General features: G+C 50.5%; 1 protein-coding gene across 1 annotated transcript; it reads right to left on the minus strand.

The window, feature by feature from the left end:
• Nucleotides 1-20,146: 20,146 nt before the first annotated feature.
• On the minus strand, nucleotides 20,147-24,135 carry Srxn1 (sulfiredoxin 1). Its single transcript, XM_057782031.1, has 2 exons — nucleotides 23,245-24,135; nucleotides 20,147-22,269 (listed from the first exon to the last, which is right to left on the minus strand). The coding sequence occupies exons 1-2, from the start codon at nucleotides 23,671-23,673 to the stop codon at nucleotides 22,066-22,068; spliced, it is 633 nt and encodes a 210-aa protein (XP_057638014.1). The 5' UTR covers nucleotides 23,674-24,135; the 3' UTR covers nucleotides 20,147-22,065.
• Nucleotides 24,136-25,538: the final 1,403 nt, after the last annotated feature.

Raw genomic sequence — 25,538 nt, forward strand, 5'->3', positions numbered from 1 at the left:
ACCAGGCACAGTACACTGATGAAAAACAGTATTGATGCTACAGGCCTGTGGGTTTAAGGTGTTTCCTTGTGCAGTGCTCAGTCAATAAAGCAGAATATGTTACCACCTCTCTGCTCTATTTTATGTGACTTCCACTCTCTAGGTTGCTTCATGGACTGGAATGACTGCTGAATCCATGCTGTCTGCATTCCAGCTAGGGTGTATGTGGGAGGCGGCAGCAGCAGGGGTAGCAGAAGGCAGAAGGTGGAGGACACCCTACCCTTCTAGACAGTTGTCTGGGAGTCACAGGCTCACTTCTGCTCACATGCCACTAGCCTAATCTTGTGGTTTCGCTAAACTTGGATAGAAATAGTCTTCATTGCTGGGGCTCCTACTCCCCACGCTTGCCTTGGACCCATTATCGTGGGACAGTTGGCTGCTAGTCTGGCAATGGGATGTAGATGAGCTGGGATGACAGATAGGCATCTGGGGCTTCTACATATCGATTGATTGATTGATTGATTGATTGATTGTGGGGGTTGGGGCATGCGTCCATCTTGCCTGTGTGGAGGTCAGAAGACCGCTTGCAGGAATCAGTTCTCTCCTCCACCATGCATGTCTCCAGCACCAAACTCAGGTCGTCAGGCTTGGTGGCAGGTTTCCTCGTCCTCCAGGCCATCTCACCGACCTTTGAAACAGCTTTGCCAGTCACTGAGGGGAAAGTTGAGCATTGGGAAAGAGCAGTGTCAATTCAGGGTGGGGGAAGGGAGGATCTTGACTGCGTCTCTGAGGTCACCTCCCACACTGGGTTAAAACAGCCCAGCGTCCTTCCGGCTGAGCGGAAGTGAGGTTCTGAGAGGCGAGTGGGCTCCAGGGGGATGTTTTTCTTCTCCATTTGTCTGCTTGCGGCTGCCCCATAAAATCCACCGGAACTCCATGCTGGACTGAGGAATTCCCGCTGAAGGGGCCGTGGAGAGCCCAGGCTGGGGGTGGGGTGGGGTGGGTAGAGCTGGCAGGGAAGCTATCAGAGCATCTTTGAGGCTCCAGTTCCTGGAGAGTGATATCTTCCCAGAGGCCACCCAGGATTTCGGAGGAAACAGAGTAAGAGGGTACAAGGAAGATGTGACCTCTTCCTTGCCTGGGACAGGGAGGAGTTGGGACCAGTCATTGGCCTGAACCTCAGGTCCCTCTTCTAGACCATGCCCTCCTCCGTACAGAGACAACAGAAGCACTCTTTCTGTCCAGCAGGTATCTCACAGGCATTTCCCGCCTGGAAAGACAGCACAAATGTCACCCTGTTGCACATGGATGAGGGGATCTGCCTCATGTCACCCACTGTAAAGACCAATACAGAATTCCCACCCAGACAGTAGGTGCCAGGGCCTGCCTTAACCCCTTTCCCTCCCTTTCCTAGCATGTGGACGCCTAGCCGCTGTACCCAAGGGTGCAGCATTTTCGTTCTCCTCCGAGAAGTCTGCCTTGACTCACCAGGTGGGCTGCCTACACGCCTGAGATGTGACTATGGTTTGGCCACTGGGCTCTGAGTCTGTGAGCAGAAGCAGTTTTAAGTCCGTGCTGCACCTCCACCTCCAACACTCTCCCACACAGCCCTCTTCAATTCGCCTTAAAGACGAAAAGTGTTTGTGGTGCTTTTGGAGGGGGGTCTCCCTAGAGAAGTTGGGGAGATGTGTCCACTCCATTTGGATCTGGGTGGACTTTGCTGCCTTTGACCAATACAAAGGCGCACAGGTGACTATGTGATGATGGGGTGGTCCCCTAGCTGTCCGATACTCAGAGTACAGAGCTGGAGAAAGGCCATGTGTTCTGAGGGTGCCTAGGCCACTGGCGTGGCTGCATGGAAATGCCCCTGTCATTATTCTTGTTTGTTAAATGTCCCAAGGCCCCTGATAGTTGTAACTGTCACCTGTAGACTCTTACCCAGTCTTTGGGCTCCAAGATCCTGTAAGGTTACGATGGCTCCATGCCCAGCCTGAACCAACGAGCTGATGAGGTTGGTGTCATATTGAGGGGTGCTGAGGTTTGGGGTAGTCACTGCTACTATCATGGGGACCCGCTTCCTGCATCTGCTGTGTGGATTCCTATAGCCCAGCTGATCCATGGTCCCCCATTGCACTCCCTCACTCTGCAGTATGTTACTGACATGGAGGCCACAGAAGTTCTCTGAATGCAGAGATCAGGCCATGTCCTGCCCTCACACAAAACCTTCCTGTGGTTCCCAGTTCACCAAAGCAACGACCAGATCCTGACTGTGCACAGCTCCTGGGCCAGCACCGTGGTCCCCGCTCCTGTCCCACTGCACCTGTGTCCTACCCTCTCTGCTTGTCCATGTTTACCAACCACACAGGTCTCTTTACTGTGCCTCAGTGCCAGGTACTCTGCTCAAGGCCCGTGCACTTGCTATGGACAGTGCTCTATGGCATGGGAGAAGTTCTGTTCAAGCGCTTCCTGGCCCAGACCCTCATCTTTCAAGAGTCTATGTTGCCTTCTGTTGTATTTACCCCCATGGCCCTTAACCACCTAAGTCGCGACTTGCTTTACTTACATATCCAGTGTTTCTTCTCTCTGCTCTACGGCATCTTCTCTATCCCAGAAAGCCAGCCATACGTGCTGGGAATCTTATTCACGCCTTACCCTCCCTGAGTAAAAGATGAACTGCCGGAGCCAAGGGGATGCTGGTATCTTTTCTGCTCTCTGTGTGGGGAGGTGGATGAGAGGCTGGGTTTGCCTGATGTGGCCAGGATAGAAGGACACTCCATGGAAGGGGCGGTATTGAGGGCCCTGAGGATGGGAGAGGCCTGGAAGCCTTTGAAACCACACACCCAGGCACTCCCATGCTGCCCCCCTTCCTGCTCTGTGTCTCCAGCCTTGCCCATAAACAGGATCTCCAGGCAACTGCCCAAGAACCCTGTCCGATGCCCCAATGGGCCTAGACTGGCTCCTTCCTGTGTTGTAAATTAGTTTTCTTATAACTGCAACATCCAGGAGTTGCTGAGGGTGCGAGGCAGACAGATCTGTGGGGGAGAGCTGTGCCTGGCCGGGAGCAGAGAGCCATGCTCTGTTGCTTCTCAGAGAAAGGGGGCTGATGGGAGTGTAGGCTGCAAGGTAGGTGGCAGAGACTGACCACCCAAATCTTCATAAACAGAGAGGCTCCAGGGACTCAGCCCCGCTAGGATCGTCACACAGGCTACCAACCATGGGGGCTGTTGAGGGATAGGAACCACAGAGGAAACTCTTGGTGCCCAGAGAGTCAACAGTAGATGCCAGCCAGTTAGCTAACAGCAAGCATCACAGGGATGGGTTGAATCAGATGTTTATGAGAGACCTCTGGGGGGAGGGGGCTGGAAACCTTAGTTTATACGCTCCTGAGTGAACAAAGATACTTGTATAAATTTCAGGACAAGCCGGGTGGTGGTGGCGCACGCCTTTAATCCCAGCACTCGGGAGGCAGAGGCAAGCGAATCTCTGTGAGTTCGAGGCCAGCCTGGTCTACAAGAGCTAGTTCCAGGATAGGAACCAAAAGCTACAGAGAAGCCCTGTCTCGAAAATAAAAAAAAAAAAAAAAAAAAAATTTCAGGACAGTCACAGAAACTTCCTCCCATTCCCCCAGTAAGCCCACACCTGGGACATGAGTGAATACAATGTTGGAACAACCATAGGCAATCTCTGGTAACCTGCACGCACATGTGCACTCATGCCCACGTGATCATGAACACACCCACAACCTATAAACATAGAAAGCAACAATCCATGCAGCAGGACGTTGTGTGCCACCAAAACACACCAAAGAACTCACGCAGCTCCCTGCAGAGTGGGTCCACGAGGTCCAGGAAACAGGAAGGGAGCTAGGTTAGGAAGAAATGTGCTGGGGCTGAAGAGAAGGCTCAGGGATTAAGAGCACTTGCTGCTCTTGCAGGGGACCTGGGTTCAGTTTCCAGAACCCACACAACAGTTTACAGCCATCCCTAACTCCTGCTTCAGGGAATCTGACACAATCTTCTGAACTCTATGGGCACTAGCATGTACATGATACACATATATACATACATATATAATACAGTCAAAACACTAATACACATACATACACAATACAGTCAAAACACTAATACACATACATACACAATATAGTCAAAACACTAATACACATACATACACAATATAGTCAAAACACTAATACACATACATATATAATATAGTCAAAACACTAATACACATACATACACAATACAGTCAAAACACTAATACACATACATATATAATATAGTCAAAACACTAATACACATACATATATAATATAGTCAAAACACTAATACACATACATACACAATATAGTCAAAACACTAATACATATACATACATAATGTAGTTAAAACACTAATACATATAAATAAATCTAAAATTATAACAAAAAAGCAATATACTCAGCTTTCCTTATGTGCTGATCCAACTTACTGCAAATGGGAAATATTTCAAAAAAATATTGCTTCTGGCCAGGCAGTGGTGGCACATGCCCTTAATCCCAGCACTCAGGGAGGCAGAGGTAGGCAGATCTCTGTGAGTTCGGGGCCAACCTGGTCTACAGAATGAGTTCCAGGACAGTCAAAGCTACAAAAAGAAACCCTGTTTCAGAAAGAAAAGAAAAAGATATTGTTTCTGTCCTTAGTGTGTACAAACTGGTTTCCTTGTTGTTCCTTAAACAATACAGTCTGGCAGCTGTTCACCTAGTTCTGTTACAGTAGCTACTAGGAGTCAGACGGGGTGGTCTAACTCACAGGGGAAGGGCTGGAGATGTGGCCAGATGGAGCCCCTGTCCAGCAGGTGACAGGTGGGAGGCCTTGGGTACTTTCTCCAGCAGCTGGGGGGATGTGTCCAGGTTCTATGTAGATACTAAGCCACTTGACAGAAGGAACTTGAACATCCTTGAAATGTGTTTCACTTGAGGGTTGTCTTAGTTACTTTTCTGTTTCTGCGATTAAAACCCCATGACAAAGGTGACTCCCAGCAGAAAAAGTGTGTTTGGGTCTTATGGTCCCAGAGGGCTAGAGTCCAGTCCACCACGATAGTGCAGAGGTGGCTGGAGCCACAGCTGAGCGTTCACATCTCGAACCACAAGCAGGAAGCAGAAAGCACAGTGGGAATGGCAAGGTCTTAAACACTCAAAGGCCATATCAGCGGCATACTTTCTCCAGAAAGGCCAAACCTCCTAATCCTCCCCTCTCTTTCTCTCTCTCTGAGACAGGGTTTCTCTGTATCGTCCTGGCTGTCCTGGAACTTGCTTTGTAGACCAGGCTCGAACTCACAGAGATCCGTTTGTCTCTGTCTCCTGAGTGCTGGGATTAAAGGCATGCACCACCACCACCCAGCTGAAATTATTTCTTATAGAAACCCAATATAGCCGGGCGGTGGTGGCGCACGCCTTTAATCCCAGCACTCGGGAGGCAGAGGCAGGCGGATCTCTGTGAGTTCGAGACCAGCCTGGTCTACAAGAGCTAGTTCCAGGACAGGCTCCAAAACCACAGAGAAACCCTGTCTCGAAAAACCAAAAAAAAAAAAAAAAAAAAAAGAAAAGAAAAAGAAAAGAAACCCAATATAGAAACTCAATATAAGGAGAGATAAACAGAACAAAGCAGGGACATACAAGACTCAACAGTGATTATCTGTCTTGAACTAAGTTTCTTTTAAAAACTCAAGTGTCTACATTTAATTTTTTTCTCTTTTTTTTAAAGATTTATTTTAGGATGTAGTGGTTCATGTCATTGATTCCAGCACTTAAGAGGCCGAGGCAGGAGAATCTCTGTGAGTTTGAGGCCATCTTGGTGTACATAGTGAGTTCCAGGACAGCCAGAGATACATAAATGAGACCTTGTCTCAAAAAAAAATTCATTTTATTTTTAATTATGTGCACATGGGTGTGGGGAGTAACAGGAACGCTAAGACGAGGACCATCAGGAGAGCAAGGGCGGGACCCATTCCAGAATCCCAGGCTTTGCCACCACTGCTGCCACCTCCTCTGTCACCATTCCTACCCTGTGGCAATGGTGCCCAGGTGGCTTCCCACAATGCTTACGGACATAACTGAGAGAAATTGATGGGAAAGGGCAATGAAACTAGGTGTGTGGTGAGATGAGAAAGGACCTGGGAAAGGAGTCGAACTCAGCTTTCTACGACCGAAGCAAAGAATGAGTGGAGGGGAGACGCACAGGAAAGAGGGCCTTAGCTGGGCTCTCTTAGAACAGCGCAGTGAACCTGGGCCTCAGACCTTTCCCCCTGTGCTCTTGTCTGCTTCTCGAGTTCCCTGTCATTTTTATGAGACAGGGTTTTACTCCATAGCCCAGTCTGGCCTTGTGAACTTGTGACCAACCTTGGGCCTCACTTTCCAGAACTCTGGGGTTGCAGGCGTGAGTTATACCTCACCATCTCCTGTCCTAACCCTTTGAACAGTGCTGTTGCTACTGCAGAAATCCACCGATCCTACCTTTGAACCATTGCTCTTTCTTCTTTTCATCATTTTTTTAGGAACTCCTACACACTCATCAAAACCCAGCCTAGAGCCTCCTTTTCCAGGCAGCCACTGTTTTGGACTTCCTTTATGGTTGCTCATTCGTGAGTCCTGGAGGGTAGGAAGTGAGTCTAGCTCAGGGGTTCTCAACCTATGGGTCATGACCCTTTGAATTTTAATGACTTTTTTAAAAAAATATATTTATTTATTTATTTATTAATTATGTATACAATATTTTGTCTGTGTGTAGGCCTGCAGGCCAGAAGAGGGCACCAGACCCCATTACAGATGGTTGTGAGCCACCATGTGGTTGCGGGAATTGAACTCAAGACCTTTGGAAGAGCAGGCAATGCTCTTAACCTCTGAGCCATCTCTCCAGCCCCTAATGACTTTTTCATAGGGGTTGCATATCAATCTCTTGCATATCAGATATTTACACTTAGGATTCATAACAGTAGCAAAATTACAGTTATGAAGTTAGTGAAATAATTTTATGGTTGGGGTTATCACAACCCAAGGAACTGTGTGTTAAAGGGTCACAGCCCTAGGAAGGTTGAGAGCTGCTGCTCTCACCTGACTCTCTAGTCCCCACGCGAGCACAGAGCCTGACATCAGGACAAGGATTCCACCCATTTTGCTCACCTTTTCTATGAAGTAGCATTTTAAATTAAATTTTTAGCAAGCATACAAAAGAGAAGGCAGCCACAAACCAGAGAAGCAATTCCATTCAGGTCCTGCTTACCAAACCAGGGAATTGGGATGGGGGTGCTGCGCATGGAGTGTTACAGAGCACACAGGTGACTCTGGAAACTGCATCACAGAAAGACCCACAATGGCATGCATGGGTGATAACCGCCAAAAACTGCCTTGTTGGAGCCTCCCTTCTGTGAGCCTTTCCCTCCTCCTCTGTTTCAGCTGCTGCGGAGGCTATGTGTGACTGAGGTGACAGGAGAGAGTGTGGGCAGGTGAGGTTTTGATGACTCCCAACACTTTCATGAGGGATTATAAATGAGCCCATCTGTGAAAGTCTCATTCTAGGAACCATGCTGCTAACATCATCAATACCACCACCAACCAGTACCTCCATCACCACCACCTCTACCACCTCCACCACCACCACCACTACTACCATCACCACCACCACCATCAACACTACCACCATCACCACCAACCATCACCACCCACCACCAACCATCACCACCCACCATCACCACCCACCATCACTACCACCACCATCAACACTACCACCATCACCATCACCACCCACCACCACCATCACCACCACCATCACCACCACCACCAATCCCACCACCACCATCAACACTACCACCATCACCATCACCACCCACCACCACCCACCACCACCACCATCACCACCACCACCAATACCACCACCACCCACCACCACTACCACCACCACCATCACCACCACCACCACCACCCACCACCACCACCATCACCACCACCACCATTACCACCACCATCTGTGGGCATTGCCTCTTCCAGCTGTGTGACTTTGGACAAGCTACTGAGCCCAGTGTGTCGTCCACACAGAGGGAGGTAGTCATACCTTGTGGGGTGGTTGTCAGAGTGGAATGTAGTCACAGGTGCCAAGGACTGAGGAAGTCACCCCTACACACTGTTGCACCAATTGGACGTATCCACAGTTGGCTTTTATTGGCAATGTCGCCGTACAGAAAGGCTAGAAACTGTACAAAAGCATCACTGTGTGCTTGCTTTAGACTCCTTAAATGGCGCATTTCGTTCTGCTTGGCACATGCTTCTGCTGAATGAGCAGCAGTTAGAGCACAGCTCCTCCTGGCTCCTAGTTAGCTCGCGCAGCCTGTTTTTCCAGAAAATAAAAGTGTGCTCTTACAAAATCACACAGCAGACACAAACGCCTGGGCACTGACGAGCTGACATGACACTTTACCATTTTATCCACCTACCTCCTCACAGCAAACCAACGCAACATCTGATCCAGTATCCAGTGGTAGATGGTTCTTCTCATTTATTTTGCTTTTGTGTGTGTGTGTGTGTTTTGAGGCAGGACTTCTTTGTGTAGCCTTAGCTGTCCTAGAACTTGCTCTGTAGACCAGGCTGGCCTCAAACTCACAGAAATTCTCCTGCTTCTGCCTCCCAAGTGCTGGGATTAAAGGCGTGCGCCACCACCATCCGGCTATTTGTCTCATTTCTGATCTATTCGGTTTGGTCAATGATGAGGTGGCATCTGCCTGACATCTCTCATACTTTCTGCCTCATAATAACATCAGATGTCACTGTGATCTGAGCAAAGAGAGTGCCAGCAGGGGACAAGAATTCAGCACAGTGCAGCCAGGCAAGCCTCCTTTCTCTGCCCAGCCAGGCCCCTTCCAACACCCCCCTCTCTCACCTCCCACCTGTCTCTAGATACACAGGTGAGCTAAAATACCCATGGATCTGGTTCTCAGGCTCAGCTGAATGTGGCATATTCCTCTCCTTTGCTTTACTTTGCTCACATTTTGGAGTCCTTTTTGTACCTAAAAAGACTCCTCTAATTTGCCTTAGGTCTTCAGGTCCTGCTGTAGGACTTACCATACCAGGTAGCATGACCTCTGCCCTGACCCTCCTTACTGGGCATGATGTCCAGGCCCTCATACATGTAAACAAGGACTCCACCACTAAGCTACAGTTACAGCTTTTCTCTTCCAAGAGGAAAGAACCTGAGGTTTGAAGAGGGTAAGGACAGGTCCTCAAGGTCAGAGGCAATGTGAGCCTGGAAACCAGCTTCCTTTCCCACCTCCCACCTCCATACATAGGAGACCCATGGGTCTTAGCACTGAGAGCTGGGCCTTCCGGGGGCTTCAGCTTAGAGCCCACCCTTAGCCTGGCTGCTCTTGTCTGCCCGGCTATGCGTGTTGGGTCCCCTTTTTGGCTTTCATTAGGGACTCCCCTCCGGCACCCTGCTGTGCCGGTCTTGGGAGCCCTATTGATCCTCTGACAGTCCAAGACAGATTGGCCAGGCTGTGTACTCAGGTGCAGAGTGCGCACATGGAGACCAGATGAGGAGGCACTGCAGGGGCCAGGGGCCCACTGTGGTAGGAGATGGAGCATCGAGGAGGGTAAGACAGAGCACCCTGGACACCTACCTGCTCCCCATACACATTCTCACCCTTCCTGATGTTCTTGGTTTCCCCTCTCACCAGGCCTGGATAGAGAAGGACCTGAAGTGGACTTGCCCACTACTGCTTTGGAAGGTCTGGGTGTGCAGCTGAGTGGAGCCGGGATATGGGATAAACCTGAATTCTAACCCGTGCAGATTCTCTGCAAGATGGGTGGATGGAAGCTCTTCATAAGTCTCAGTTTCCCCGGCACAATAAGGAAGAAAATCATTTCCAGGAGGCCTGTCTGACAGAGGGGTGTGGCCAGCAAATGTCCCCTCCCACTTCGCTGGCTTTTCAGGACTCCTTGCAGTTTCCCGGTCCTGCGGTGGAAGCCCCCAGACACAGTGAACCCACCTGAGGCTCCCCCTGGCCTTGCGGGCGTTTATTCGCTCCCATGGCTTCAAAAGGACAGTAAGGACCTCAGAATGAGGGGTCTGCCCAGATGTCCCATGACACTCCAAGAAGCGTATTCTAGCCCTGTGTGCAATGTAAAGGGGCCTGAGCCCAGAGGGGACACTGAGGTGGGGCTGCCTGAGGACAGGGACCTCAGTGAGGGAGAAAGTCTCAAACAGGCAATGTGAGCAGGAGAGGGGACCCAGGCTTAGTGAAGTAAGCAAGACTACCATGGACTCCAAGGGAGACTGTGAGTAGGGTCAAGTCAACTTGTCACACCCAAGAAGAGGTACACTCAGCTGAGGATCTGCTTCCACCAGACTGGCCTGTGGGGCATTTTTCTGACAGTTGGTTGATGTTGAACGGCCCTGCCAACTGTGGGTGGCACCATCCCCTGGCAGGTGGGCCTGGCTGAACAAGAAAGGTAGCTGAAGATTAGCCAGAGGCAAGCAAGCAAGGAGGCAGTTTGTTCCTCTGTGGTTTCTGCTTCAAGCTCCTGCCTTGGCTTCCTGGTGGGCTGTAACTTGTAAGATGAACTAAAACTGTTCCTCCCTAAGTTACCTTTGGCTATGGTGCTTAACACAGAAACAGAAAGCAAACCAGGACAAGGGCAGGGAAAGGTGCTTGTCACCAAGCCTGGTGACTTAAGTTAGATCCTGGGCAGCCACATAAAGGAAAGAGAGAACAGACTCCAACAAAATGTTCTCTGACTTCCTCCACATGTGCACTGAAGCACAGCCACGTGTGAGCTGTCACATGCAGTCACTCATGGTTGTTATGCACGCACGTGTGCGCTCACGCATACACACACACACAAGTAGGTAGGAAAAATTTAAAAACAAACAAAACAGGCACACACTGCTTGCACTCCTTCTCTGTAGCTATGAGACCAATGTGTGTTTCTGTTCCTGGGTCCATCTAGAAGACAAAGGTTTTATGCATCTTAATTTTGTCTTAAAGATTCTATTTTCTGTCCATCCATCAACTACAAACTTCACTGTATGGTAGACATTGTTTGGGACTTTGACTACCTCCTCAGAACATCTGTACAGCTGTTGAACATTGCAATGGGAGTCTGGCTTCTTCATGGCAGGGAGAGCTGTGTTGGGGCATGAGCCCGTTCGGCCTGATCCTACGGGGTCTGACAGTCCCTCTGTCCCCTTAGCCCCTCTCTGCAGGGATGCTGGTATGTTTGGTGCCCCCAGCAGGGTTGGAGGGTGAGACTTAAGTATAAATAAATAAACAGGGAACAGATGGTGTCGGGGAGGGGGCAGGCCAGGGCCTCCTACTTCTCCCTGGGAAAACACTGCTGGCCTGGCAAATGGATTCCAGACTCTGGCTGGGAGTCTCTCTCCAGGTTCCCTCTTGCCTGCTGTTCCAGGACCCACCTGGCACTCGGGAGAAATGGTGAGGTGGGGTCCTGAGTCCTGGGTTCTGGCTAGCCTGCATTTCTCTCTTCTCCTGTGTGTCCTTGAACAAGTTTCATTACTTCTCTGGGCTTCCATTTCCCTATCTCTCCAGGAAGTAGAAGGAGAACCCAGACTGACAAGTTCCTGTTCACAGTCCCTTCTTTGGGAAAGCCTTCCTTGATTAATACAGGCAGACCCTTAGAGCAACAGCTCAGCAGCGTGAGGAGGACATGAGTGTTTGAATCTTTTATGTGCATGTGCGTATGTGTGTGCACATGGGTATCATGCACACGTGTGTGCATATACATTGGAGGTCAGAAGGAACCATTAACTGTGTTTTTTGGATAGTTTCTCACTGGTTTGGGTTTGCCAATTTGCCTATGCTGGCTGGCCAGTGAGCCCCAGGAATTTGCTCGTCCCATCCTCCCCAGTACAGGATTACAGGTGTGTGCCACACAGCTTTTTTTTTTTTTTTTTTTTTTTTTTTTTTTTTTTCCGAGACAGGGTTCCTCTGTAGCTTTGGAGCCTGTCCTGGAACTCCCTTTGTAGACCAGGCTGGCCTCAAACTCACAGAGATCCGCCTGCTTCTGCCTCCCAAGTGCTGGGATTAAAGGCATGCGCCACCACCGCCCGGCGCCACCCAGCTTTTTAAAGTGGGTCCTAGGGTATCTAATTCAGGTTTTCATGTGTGTGTGACATGCAGTTTTACTAGTGAAGCTAACCCTCCAGTCTTCTGACTTTCTCTTTATAGTTCTCCACTCAATGCCAATAGATCCTTGTTGGGGATCTGTTATGTGCCTGTCACCAGGCCACTCAGGTCACCAGGCTTGTGCGACTTTTACCCAGTGGGCCATCTTCCCTGGCCTGGCATTGTCTGTCTAAAACGTGTGACTCTAGTGCCCTCTCGAGCTCTCATGCCCTCTCATCTGGACTCTCGGCTTCTGCAGACATTGTCTTGTCTTGTTTCTACTCCACTCCTGTGTTTCCAACTCTGTTGATGTGGTCCTGGGGACTGAACCCTGAACCTCACACATGCTGGGCAAATGCTCTATTACTGAGCTATGTCGCTCTGTATATTATGGCAAAAGGATTTGGGGGACTTCAGTATAGACTCATGGGGTGACCTCTAGGCTCTGCATTTGGGTGCAGCCATGACTCTATGGCTGTGTATATCTGTCAAAATGTTTGGAGCTGGGCAGACAGCTCAGCAGTCAAGACAACTGGTTGTTTTTCTAGAGTGCCTGGGTTCAATTCCCAGCACCCATATGGTGGCTCACAACTGTCTGTAGCTCCAATTCCATGGGATCTATCACCTTCTTCTGCCCTCCCATGGGCAGGTATATGGACATAGGAGGCAAAATAACCATATACATAAACTAACTAAATAAACAAAACTAAAACAAAAGCAAAAATGTTTTCTAATACTTAAAATGAGAACATTTGTTGCATGGAATTGTACCTCAAAAGTGGCTTTAAAATATATGCATTTAAATTTAAAGTCAGGGTGCTGGAAAGACAGCTCAGGGGTTAAGGGCACTGGCTGAATGTCCTTTCAGAGGACTCAGGTTCAATTCCCAAAACTCACACGGCAGCTCACAATCGTCTATAATTGCAGCTCAAGGTTATCTGATGCCCTCTTCTGCTCCTCAGGATTCTGTATGCATGTGGGCACATAAGCTCTCTCTCTCTCTCTCTCTCTCTCACACACACACACACACACACAAAAGATAATTAAAAAATAAATTTAGAAGCCAGACTCCCATTGCAATGTTCAACAGCTGTACAGATGTTCTGAGGAGGTAGTCAAAGTCCCAAACAATGTCTGCCATACAGTGAAGTTTGTCGTTGATGGATGGACAGAAAATAGAATCTTTAAGACAAAATTAAGATGCATAAACCTTTGTCTTCTAGATGGACCCAGGAACAGAAGCACACATTGGTCTCATAGCTCATAGAGGAGAGCAAGCAGTGTGTGCCTGTTTTGTTTGTTTTTAAATTTTTCCTACCTACTTGTGTGTGTGTGTGTGTGTGTGCGTGAGCGCACACATGCGTGCATAACAACCATGAGTGACTGCATGTGACGGCTCACACGTGGCTGTGCTTCAGTGCACATGTGGAGGAAGTCAGAGAACATTTTGTTGGAGTCTGTTCTCTCTTTCCTTTATGTGGCTGCCCAGGATCTAACTTAAGTCACCAGGCTTGGTGACAAGCACCTTTCCCTGCCCTTGTCCTGGTTTGCTTTCTGTTTCTGTGTTAAGCACCATAGCCAAAGGTAACTTAGGGAGGAACAGTTTTAGTTCATCTTACAAGTTACAGCCCACCAGGAAGCCAAGAGGAGCTTGAAGCAGAAACCACAGAGGAACAAACTGCCTCCTTGCTTGTTTGCCTTGCTTGCCTCTGGCTAACCTTCAGCTGCCTTTCCTGTGCAGACCAGGCCCATCTGCCAGGGGATGGTGCCACCCACAGTTGGCAGGGCCGTTCAACGTCAACCAACTGTCAGAAAATGCCCCACAGACAGCTCACAGGCCAGTCTGGTGGAAGCAAATCCTCAGCTGAGTTTCCCTCTTCTTGGGTGTGTCAAGTTGACCACCAAGATTTGCTTTAGCAGCCCTCCACCTGGGAGCAGTCTGAATGCCCACCCTCTCACCCCAGGTGCTGTACTTTAACTGCTTCTGCTTAGCCACTCTGCCCACCAGGCTCTGACTGACCAGAGCTTATATCCCGGAGGGACATCAAGAAAGAAAAGAAGGACACAGGGTTTAGGGACAAAATAGCTACATATAAAAAGGAAAAGAAACAGGGACGTGGCTTCTGGGGATATATATATTATATATAATATATATATAATCAGGGAGGAGACATTTCAGTTGACCACTGAAAGATGTCGTCAATAAGCAGGGCCATACCAAGGAAGAACATTTTAAAGGTGCACAGGGCGGCGGGGGGGAGGGGGCTTGGGGTGAGAGACTTAGAAAGACCCTGAGGTCAAGATGCTTGGGAGGCAGCCAGCTTCAGTGGAATGGAGTGAGCTGACGGGCTGTCATTTAGAGTGTTGGTTTTGAGGAGCCCGGAATGGTTTCTAAATGTGATCTTCAAACACTTTCAGGGAGTGGACCATAGGAAACTAAAACTTTAGTAGGTACCCATGCATACTGAATTAAGTGGAAGGTCCCCTCCTTTAATCATTGGGCATTTCCTAGAGCAATAGGCCTTCGGGAGACACAAGCCTGTGGTTGGATCAGATGAGCTCCAGGGTGTCTTCCAGAACAGACCCCTGGACCTCACCTATGTGAGCCTTGGGTTCATCCACAAGGTTGAGGTGGCCACAGCACCTTCCTCGCGGTGTTGTGAGGAGCAAAAGATCGCAGGTGGAGAACAAACGCAGAAAACTGTGTGGGCTTAAATACAGAAGAGCAGGAGAGGGGACAGGACAAGGGGGCAGAGACTCCCCCTGCAACACTGCTGCCCAGGCAGCTCCTAGCAGGAAAGGCCAGGGTCCTGAGAGGGCAGTCAGAGCTGAATCTGGAGGGAGGGTGTGGCCACTGGGTACCCACCCACACCCCAGGGTACCACTCAGCCTGTCCTCTGGTTCTCTTTTATTTCCCTTTTCCTTTTATCTAAGACAAAAGCAAACAGATTCAGAAATCCAAGCTCAGTGATCCCCAAGACACCAGTGAGCCCTCCAAGTCCCGGGTGACTTATCTGAAGGTGGCACGTGATGCTTTTATTTGTGTGTGATTGGTTGGTTGGTCTTAGTACATGAACTACCATTCTCGGTTTCTCTTGGGTTTTTAGAGCTGTATTTCTTTCCTTCCCTACCCTTTGGGCTCCTGGGAACTGGGCCCCACTGTGTGTCCTGTGTTTGGTTGAGTCTCTTAGGGTGCTAGCTGCTGACTGAGGCTCATGCCATGATATTTCTTTGATCTAGTCCCAGCCACAGGCAAGCCCCTGGCTCCTCCTTGAAAACCCAAGACCCTGATCACACTCCATTGGCTGCTGTCACAAGTGCCCCGCATCACCTGGGTGGTGAAGACGGTGTTTCCTCAGGTTAAGCCTTGGCCTCGCTTCCCATTCCTTCTCAGAGGCCTCAGGCAGGCCATGCCCTTCCACAGCTTAGAGCATAAAAAACAGTTGTACACTTATTATTTAGGGGAGAGGTCTTTGGGTTAGGGCAGAATCTCTTTATTTTCTATAAGTCTGAGGGCTGCTGAAGCCCCCTCTAAAAAGTCCTAAAAGTATCGGGGATTTTGGATAGACCCATTCAGGCCAGGCACCTGCCTCCAACAGGTGCTCATCTGAGCAGGGCTAAGGTAGGTAAGAAATACAGTTCTAAAAACCCAAGAGGAACCAGGTATGGTAGTCCTTGCCTGTAGTCCCAGCACTGAGGAGGCTGAGACAGGTCAAGCAAGAGGGCCAGCATGGACTATATAGAAGCACCATGGGGGAAGAGGGGAATATCACTGTACATGGCCTTCCTTTATAAGACAGGAAACAGAGACTTGGAGAGGTTCGTTTATGTCCAGGGCAGCTGGAGACTGGGGTTTCTCCTCTGTTAAATGAGCGGTAAAATTACCTCTGCCATGGTGACCTTGACACTTCAAGGCAGAAGACCCCACACTACCACTGACACATAGTAGGCACCCAGTCAGTGGTTCTTACTGTTCTCAACGGGATGACGCTCACAAGAGCTGGTAGCTAGTCAGTGGCACAGACCTTGGAACCCAGGACTGCCAATCTGAAGGGACTAGCCACAAAGCAAAACAGCGGCTACAGCGACACCACGAACAATTTTAGTGTTTCTCACCCCAAACCGGTAACCCCAAGGTGGTGCATTCAGTTGTCAGGTGGCTACACCTGCCTGGCATCCAGCTCCAGCCTTCAGCGCAGAGACGGCAGGGGCCAGGCAGGCGGCCCGCAGGCGGCCCCGCGGCTGTGTGCAGAGTCTGCGCCTGGAAGACATTACACGGCTGTCGGCCGGGGGGCGTCGCCGGGAGTTCCGGAGGGGGTCCCGGAGGCAGCCGCGCCGGGGAGGGGACAGCCGGCCACAAAGCGTGCTTTGTTCTTCTTCCCTCCCCCCGGAGCTGGAACCAATGGATTGGCGGCAGCTGAGGTCATCTCCCAGGCAAAGCCGGGGGTCAGGCTCGGATGGGGCCCCAAGGGCAAGAGCCTTCATGGGCCCCCGTGTAGGGCGGAGCCAGCTGGAGCACCCAGGCAGGTGGCTGCTTGTTTTGGGACTCAGATTCCGATCTGTGCAACTAGTAAAATCATGTCTGTCCTGCCCACCTCTAGGGCTGCCTGTAGGTCTGGAAATTTAGGCTGCATCCTTTACAACAGGGCGAACCTGGAAACAGGTGTGGTGGATATTCCCCACCACGAAGTTTGGAGGTCTCCCAGGTTCCTTCCAGGTCAGGGCAGTCATCGCCTCTCCGAGTTCCCCTTTGACCCAGACTAGGACCCCATCCAAGCCTGGTGCTCTGGGGTCCAGGGCAGTGGTGCAGGGACCACCCAGGGAGGCTATTCAAACTGCAGGCTGACTGGGGCTGAGTACCCTCACCTAGCAGTTGGCCACCAGAGTTCATTCAGCCCCTCACCCCACCTCTGCGCAGGCAGGTGCCTCTCTCTGAGACAAGCTCTTAGAGCTGGGCACAAAGCCCCTGCAAACTGTCTTGTCAAGCTTAGGGAGCCCAGCAAGTGCCCAAAGTGTATTAATTTTCCTTTTTAAATATTGTGTTTTATTTTTAATTATATGTATGCTTGTATGTGAGTATGTGCGCTTGAGTGCAGGTACCCGAGAGGCTGGAAGAGAACATCAGATCCCCTGGAACTGGAGTTACAGGTGATCGTGAGCTGCCTGGCTAGGGGCAAGGGCTCATAGCTTTCTGTTGTTCTCAACCATGATCGTGGTCCAAGAGCTGGAGTTTGGAAGAAGAGTCCCCAAGCTCTGTCTGGGTAGCATTTGGATCGTCTCCTCTGGAGAGGTCATCAATAAGGAGAAACTACTTAGGAGGCTATGTGTCACCAGGCTCTTGTGTTTTTAGGTGTCTAGCTGACAGAACAGGGGATGTGGGGATTACACATTGCACACAAGGACAATGGGCTCCCCAGGGTCCACTAACAGGAGAACCTCTGATGCATTGTTACATTCATACCAGGCAGTCATAAAAAAGAATGGCCTCCCTCATGTGGGATATATTTGTTCAACAACTGTCTGAAGAACACCTACTAAGGTACTAGGCACTGCTCTCAGTGCTGGGCTCGGGGTGATGAGCAGGGAAGACCCACCACAATTTCCATCCCAGTGGGCAAGGAGGACATCAGTGGGAACCCAGAGAACCATAGAAAGAAATAAAGAAAATAAAAGGAAAGGGAACAACAGATGGGGGAAGGCCTTCAGGAAAAGGCCATGGAGCATACTCCAGTGTGAGAGTCCTGGAGGGGAGTTCACCTGCCGGTGGAGGCAGTGACCAGTGCCAAAGACACCATTCTGAAAACAGTGTTTTGAAAGGGGGTGGGGGTGGGGCTGGAGAGATGGCTCAGTGATTGAGAGCACTGGGTGCTCTTCCAGAGGACCATAGTTCAATCCCCAGGATCTTCACAGTGGCTCACAAGTGTTTGTATACAGTTCCAGAGGACCGATGCCCTCTTCTAGCCTCCGTGGGCACCAGGCACACATGTGATGCACAGACATGCATGTAGGCAAAACACCCATACACAGAAAATAAAAATAAATTAATATTGGGGGAAGACTGGGGCTGGAGAGATGGCTCAGTCAGGATATTGCTGGCTGTGCAGTCATGAGTTCAATTCTCCAAGAAGTCATCTAAAAAGCTGGGTGTAGTTCTGTACGCCTATAATCCCAGTGCTGGGGAGGAAGAGGCAGAAGGAGCTTGCAGGCCAGCTGGCCTAGCCGAATGGGTGAGCTCCAGGTTCAGGGAAAGATCCTATTGGGACAGCATTTGAACAGTTACATAGTGAGACTCTGTCTCAAAAAATAAGGTGGAGGGGGTCGGAGAGATGCCTCAGCCCTTAAGAACATCATATACTGCTCCTCCAGAGGACCCGAGTTCAATCCTCTGTATCCACATCAGGAGGTTTGCAACACTGATGGCGCTAGCTCCTGGGGATCTGCAGGCACCTCACTCACGCACGCACACATACACACGCTTCTAAATAATGAAAGAAAAACCTCAAAACTGAGGAAGGCACCTAACATTGACTCCTGGCCCCACCACACACACATACACCCCACAAAAGTTTCTAAACTTGCACAAATATGTATTTATCTGTTCAGCAGGCAGGCAGACTTCTGGAAGGGCATGTGCCAGAACTCGTTGGCACTAAAATACCAAAGGGACAAACAGGTCTAGGACCATGATGGACTTCAGCCTGTTCCTAGTGTTTTAACTGAAAATATTTAGTTATCTAAGCTCTTAGTATCTTTAAGGCGTTTTGGGGGAGTTTCATAAAGTAGCCCAGGCTTACCCTAAACTTGGAATATTCTTACCTCACCCTTCGAGATGCTGGGATTACAGACATGCACCCATTAATTCATGTCTAATATTAGTAAAACTGAGAAAATCTAAATCTACCGTGGAGGGCTTGGTTGCAGGGCCTTCAGGATCCTCCAGAACTTTTTTGACAGCAGGGGAACGGATACTATGAGGATCCAGAGGAAGCTCATGGCCCAGCTTGGAGGGGTGTCCCTCTGTGGAGGAACCCAGCACCCCTAAGGTACAAGTACAGGGCAGTCAGGATGAGCAGCACCTGAGATCATTCAGTCTCAACAATCCCTCCCTCAACCACACCCTCCCACTCAGTGTCTTCCCCAGACGCAGCTCTAGTCTAGGGACGGGAAAGCAGCGCCACTTGCTGGTGCAGGAGGGAAATGCAGCTCAGTACCAACTGACAGCCTTCTCTCCCTGTCCCGCCTCTTTCTCTGATGGAACCAGTATGTCAGTCAAGTTCTCTAACAGCCAAGCGACAACCCCTACCCTTACCCCTTTCTATTGTTATGTAGAGGTAGGATTTTACTAAAGTGTTCAGGGTGGCCTGGAACTCGCTATGCTGCCCACGGGGGTCTTGATGCTGAACTTGTCATCTGGTCTCAGCCTCTTGAACCCAGGGATTACAGGCATGGGCCATGCTTGGCTTCCAGCTGTTTTTTCTTAAGTGACCTGTGTCTCTACCCTGTCCCCTTTCTCCTCTTGGGGCCTGATGGTTGGGTTCCTCCAAACAGAGTCGGGATCTGTGGTACTGGCACAGATACTTCAGTCCAGCAGGTGCCCAAGGGTTTCTTCCCTGGAGATAGCAGCACTTCAGGACAGCACTCTGCAAGACCATTCTCTGCCATCCTGACTCTGGTCACAAAGTTAGGGCTGCAGAGGCCCTCTGCCTACTTGGAAAATCACATACACCTCCGCCCTCCTGCCAGGGGTGGGAAGTACCTGCTCAAGCTGCTCCAGAGCCCAAGTATCCTGAACACGGCCCAAGAAGCAAACTGCATCATCTGGTTACAGAGTCCTGGCTGTTCCCTTAGTAGTAGTTGTTCCTTAGAACCTTCAAGAAATATGTGTTCCTGGGCTCCCAAATGTTTAGAAATGCATGTTCCTGGGCCCCAGACCTGAAGCTCCAGGGGCAAGGTCTATCAAACAAACCCAAAAATGCTGGGCTAAAGCCATTACATTATTGTGTGTGTATTTTTTAATTAAATAAACTTTTATTTTGGAATGACTTTAGATTCACAGAAAAGTTGCAGACTGAAGAGTTCCCACACATTTTTCCCACAGCCCCCCACCGCCACCCAGGAGTCTGTTGCCCAAACTGGAGGATAACTAAAACCCAGACAGAGTAAGTTCCTGGTTGACCCACTAATGCTTCCCCATCCCTTTTTTGGTCTCAAGATTCAATCCAAGCACCATGTTGCTTTTTATCCCTTTCAGTTTCATTGGCTGGGATACTCGGTGGGCGGGAAAGCCGTTGTCCTGGCTACTGAGCTGGGAAAACGGAGAGTGACAAGTGACTAGACTCTCTGGGCGGCGCAGCAGCAAGTGCGACCTTTACCTTTCCTCAGCCTCCAGGATCTCGCTTTGCAGGAGCCCCCCTGGAATGCCCCATTCTGCTGGAGAGTCATCTTTGAGGATGGGGTACCCAGCTCTCGGAGACACCATGCCATGACTTCTTCTAGGTCCCAAGAACAGCACAGTAACTTAAAGGCTAAGACTTGGCACGGTCCTTTGTGTGAGGAGGGCTTACGGGAAGGAGCAAGACCAAGATTCATCTGTGCAATAGCCCCATGTTCTTTATAGTTCCTTCCGTTGAGAGCTGGGGTCCATTTGCACCCCTTGAATCTTAGGAATGAACTTAGCAGCAGTGACATCGTCCTGGCATAAGGGTCAAAGAAATCTTGTCACCTTAAAATAATAAAACAATAAAAACAAAACAAAACAAAAAAAACCTACGCTGTGGGTGCTTTGCTTGTTCACGTATGTCTGTGTTCCATGTGTCTGGTGCCCACAGAGGTGAGAGAGGGTGCCAGGTCATCTGGAACTGGGACGAAAGTCTTGAGTCACCATGCAGGTACTCTTAGCAGCGAGCCACCGCTCCAGTGCCTGCCTTGTCCCTATTACTCTCATTCTTGGGACTCTGAGGCCATCTTGGATAAACTTGAGCTAAGCTGCTAGAGAGGCAACAAGGATGGCCAAGCCAATCCAGCCAACACATGCCACAAAAATGAAGGTAATCCCAGCCCAGCCAGTCCCAGCTGATGAGCAGGACCAGGCCGTACCAACAGAGCAGCCCAAAGGAGTCTAGCCCCCCGTGCTCACCTACAGAATCATGGGTAATACTGTTAAGTCTGGGAATGGCTTGTTACATTGCAAGGGCTGATACTTCTTCCTCTCCTGCTAACGGGATCCCAATTTGATTGTAGGAAGCACAGTGCCAGTTCCAAGCAATGACCAAAGCAGCCATGCTCAGCTGTGACAGCATTCCCTCTGCAACTGTGGGTGGCACTGGTGCCTAGCTCTGGCCACGGAAACTGCAGATACTCTGAAAGAGGTTTTCCTTTCTGACAGAAGTTGGTTCAGTGGCTTTCTTCCTTGAGCACAGATGTGATTCCTAGAGATAAGGTAGCCATCTTGTGACCACAAAGTAAGGAGGAATGAGGGCCAGACCAAAGGACTACCTAGAGGAGACCTCACCTTCACCGAGCTGCTAACACAATTCTGTGTGAGTCACCTGTTCCAGGACTCAGGTTACAGGAAAACAGGCCTCTCTCACTTCAGCCACAGTGACCAAGGTTTTCCCCTATGACCAGGTACCAGTGTACTAGATCATGTAGTGATAAGCTATCATAAAGATAAAGACAGAGGGAGTCCTGCCTCCACAACCAGCTCCTTCAGGGCCAAGGCCATGATAATCATGATATCTCTTCACAGACAGGGGAGCTGGCCTCCTTCATTCCCCGGCCTGGGGGCTAGTGCAGAAGCACCAAGAGGCAGACCTCCCTCCTTAGGTATAAAGAGAACATATCCCCGCTACGGCTTCAGCCCACTGGGGGCCACGCAGGTCTTCTGGGCTCTGGAAGGTGGTGCTGATGTGTAAAGGGTGGGGGACCAGGAGGTTTCTACTGCAAGTCTGGTGTGGATGCGCCCAGGTACACTCTTAGGTCTGAAAGGGTGGACTGCACCAGCTTGGCGGGAATGGTCTCTCTCTGTAGCTGCTGGTAGGCTGCATAGCGGTGGCAGCCCCCGAAGGAGTAGTAGTAGTCACCTCCCTGGGCCCCTTTGATCCAGAGGACATCGATGGGGGGCACGCTGTCAGGGTCCTCCTAGAGAAAAAAGTCACAGGGTGAGCGAGCATGGCACTATGCTTGAGAACTGGCAAAACATTTCGTTAAGCCAAGCGGAGCTCCTACAGAGAGGGCTCATGCTGGCAGGAGCAGCAGGCTCTCTGCCACCTAAGGGTTCTGCAAGCTGGTGGGTGGCGCCTTGGCAGCTTGGCAATCATCCTCAAGAGTATTTCCAGCAGAGCAATGGCAGATGCTGTAAGTGAGGGGCTTCCCCCAAACACTAGGTGCCGAGCATTTATCTCTATCCACGTGAACAATATACCCTGTCCCCACTAATCCACACTTGGGGGACACAGCACAGCCAAGAGACAAGAACAGTCTCACCCTGAGAGGGTTTCTGTCCCAGGAACAGATTGAAGGAGGAAGTGAATAACGTAGTCACAAACGCTATGACGACAGTCTCACAAACAAGCCAGCAAGGAGGCCTTGGGTCTCTCTGAAGTGACAAGGGGTACAAAACCACTTGGGAAGCTACGGAAACTACAGATATGAACTAGTTTAGATTAAGAGCCCAGATGCCCGAACAAGACACACCCAGGTCACTGACATGACTGTCATGGCCAGAAGAGACATCAGGACATGCAGGTTGTCTGGGTGTAAAGTCTCATTGTATCATCTTGTAAGGGCTTGACCTAGGAAAAGTTGCTTAAAAAACGAAACAAGAAAACCCAAGCTTCCTGTGCCTCAGTTTCTCCTCGGTACAGGAGGAACGGCAGCTACTTCACAGAGCTGATCTGAGAAGCTGAAATCAGCTTCCGGGTGATCGCAGCACTTTGGGTACATGCGTCACTGGGTCATTACTTTCAGGGCAAGTCCAAGTGAGGAACCTGAGGCCCAGGGAAGCTCGGTCAGCCCGTCAAGGTCACACGGGGGAAGCTGAGCTCCCGCAGGTCCTCGACCCCGACCCTCGTGCCCTCTCTTCCTCGCGCGGGCCCGGAGGCTCCGCGGGCTCACCAGGATCGTGTCCACGAGGCTCTGCACCTTGGCCGGGTCCAGCACTGATGGCAGCGGCCGGATGAGCACGCTGATTGGCACGTTGTGCACCGCGGCGATGCAGCCCGAGTGGATGCTGCCTCCCTGCGCGCCGCCGGGTTCCTGTCCCTCGGGTGCCCCCGAACCGGTGCCCATCCTGCGGAGCGCTCCACCCGCGCGCAGCCCCATACCGCCTATTTGGCCGCCTGTGCCTCCCGCTCGCCTTACCCAGCTGGATTGTACCATCGTGCGGCTGCGAGGGGCGACTGCGCTGCCCTTTTCCGGTCCGAGTGGCTCGGCCTGCAAGTGCGCGTACCCGCCTCCGCGCTGCCCGAGAGGAGGCCCGGTGTCCCACGTCGACCCAGCTGCCAAATGCCTGCTGCGGCGCCCCGCCACCCCCTCGCGATGCATTCAGTGGATGCGTCCGGCCGCTGACTCAGGGTGAGTCTGCAAGTCGCAGAGCACAGTCGCCCGTGACGCACAAAGCGGTGATTCAGGCCCTGAGAGGCGAGGACGCGGGCGGTCGGACCTGCCCAACAAGGATGAGTTGGCTCTCAGTGGGACCTGGGAACTGTAGCCCCCACATGGTAAAACAGGAGTGTGGTGACCTTATTCATACTTCCGAGCGACCCTGCCAGCTGGGAACTATGTCAGATCCCATTTTACAGAGGAGGAAACTGAGGCACAGAGAAGTTATGTCGTGATCCTCCCCACACACACGGTTTGGAGCTAATGAGTGGGTCAGCTGAGGCCGAAGTCTGGGCAGCCCTGCTCCACGGATCGCTCTAAATTACCCCGCGGGCTCCCCTGGGCTCAGCGACAAGAACTAGCCACAGCGCTTTCTGGAGTTGCACTGATTCTGTGTGGTTCTGCTATGAAGTTCCACCTGTCGCGAATCCTCAAAGTATATCCAGGAAGTAGAAGTAGGTGTGGTTACTGAAGGACCTCCCTAGAGTGGGTCGGCTGGGAGTTTGGGGGGGGGGGGCGAGGAAAAGAAACGAAAATTTGGCCACCGGACTACACAGCAAGTGTCCTGCAGGAGCTGTGGTGGGATGTCAACCCGAATAGTTAGTTGCACAGCCCCTCTCCTGTGGCTTGTGCTTCCTACTAGCATGGTGCGTGGTATCCAGCAGTGAGTGTCCCATGAGCGGCTGGGCTATTCCAAGTCAGCCAGGATGCGGTAGAGGTTTTTCCCTACCGCATCTGTTCGGGAAGCTGATACAAGCTTTCCCAGGCCCAAGGGAAGGGAACAGTAAGGTTTTGAAAGAGCTTAGGGATTGGGACCTATGGTAACCTCTGTTAGGAGACACAGCTGCCGATGGAGGTGACCCCTGTAGGTGCTAGGGAAAGAAACCAGTCAGAAAGTAGACTAGGGTGATGCGGTGGTGTTCCTGCTGAGGATTCTGAATCGCCACCGTGCATCACTCTGGGAATGGAGACCCCACCCCCTGCTCCTTCCTGGGCACGCGACTGTACCCTGCTCCGGAACGGAGCAGACACAGCTGTTTGCCTAGGGTGACTTGAGAGGTGATCAAGGGATCACAAAGCAGGACATCAATAAATTACTCTCCTGTTCCAGCTGGAATAGGTGTGAAGTAAAGTTCCCAGAAAACAACAACAACAACAACAAAACATGTACATTGAACATTCTAGGCTGATGGATGGATTAAAACCTAGTGATTGTGGAGAGGATGGAATGCTGCAGGTCCCGATTAAATATCTGACACTATCGCTACCCTGACCGTCCGTCCCCTGTAGCTGTTTATTGCCCATCCTCTGTGTGACCTAACTTCCTGTGACTATGACATGAGCCCCTTTAGGATATACTAGCTTCCACAACCCACAAGTTCAGGATATCACAGACAACATCAGAGGTTTTTACCTGGCTCTGATGTTCTAACTCACCTGGCGCTTCCACGGATGTATATTTTTTGTCTTTAAATTCTATTTAAATATTTATTTATTATGTATACAATATTCTGTCTGTGTGTATGCCTGAAGGCCAGAAGAGGGTGTCAGACCTCTTTACAGATGGTTGTGAGCCACCATGTGGTTGCTGGGAATTGAACTCAGGACCTTTGGAAAAGCAGGCAATGCTCTTAACCACTGAGCCATCTCTCCAGCCCCCTTAAATCCTATTTATATTTATTTATTATTACAGTGTTCTGGCATGTTTGTCTACAAAGCAGAAGAGGGCACCAAATCTAATTATAGATGATTGTGAGCCACCATGTGGGTGCTGGGAATTGACCTCTCTGAGCCATCTCTCCAGCCCC

Source organism: Chionomys nivalis, chromosome 9 (genome assembly GCF_950005125.1).
Source record: "Chionomys nivalis chromosome 9, mChiNiv1.1, whole genome shotgun sequence".
NCBI lineage: Eukaryota > Metazoa > Chordata > Mammalia > Rodentia > Cricetidae > Chionomys > Chionomys nivalis.

What these genes read in the sequence shown, in the direction of transcription:
- Srxn1 (XM_057782031.1), bottom strand. Translation starts at nt 23,673, where the DNA reads ATGCATCGCGAGGGGGTGGCGGGGCGCCGCAGCAGGCATTTGGCAGCT. An exon ending in GCCTCGTGGACACGATCCTG is followed by an intron (nt 22,270 to 23,244) that starts GTGAGCCCGCGG and finishes TTTTTTCTCTAG; the next exon opens with GAGGACCCTGACAGCGTGCC.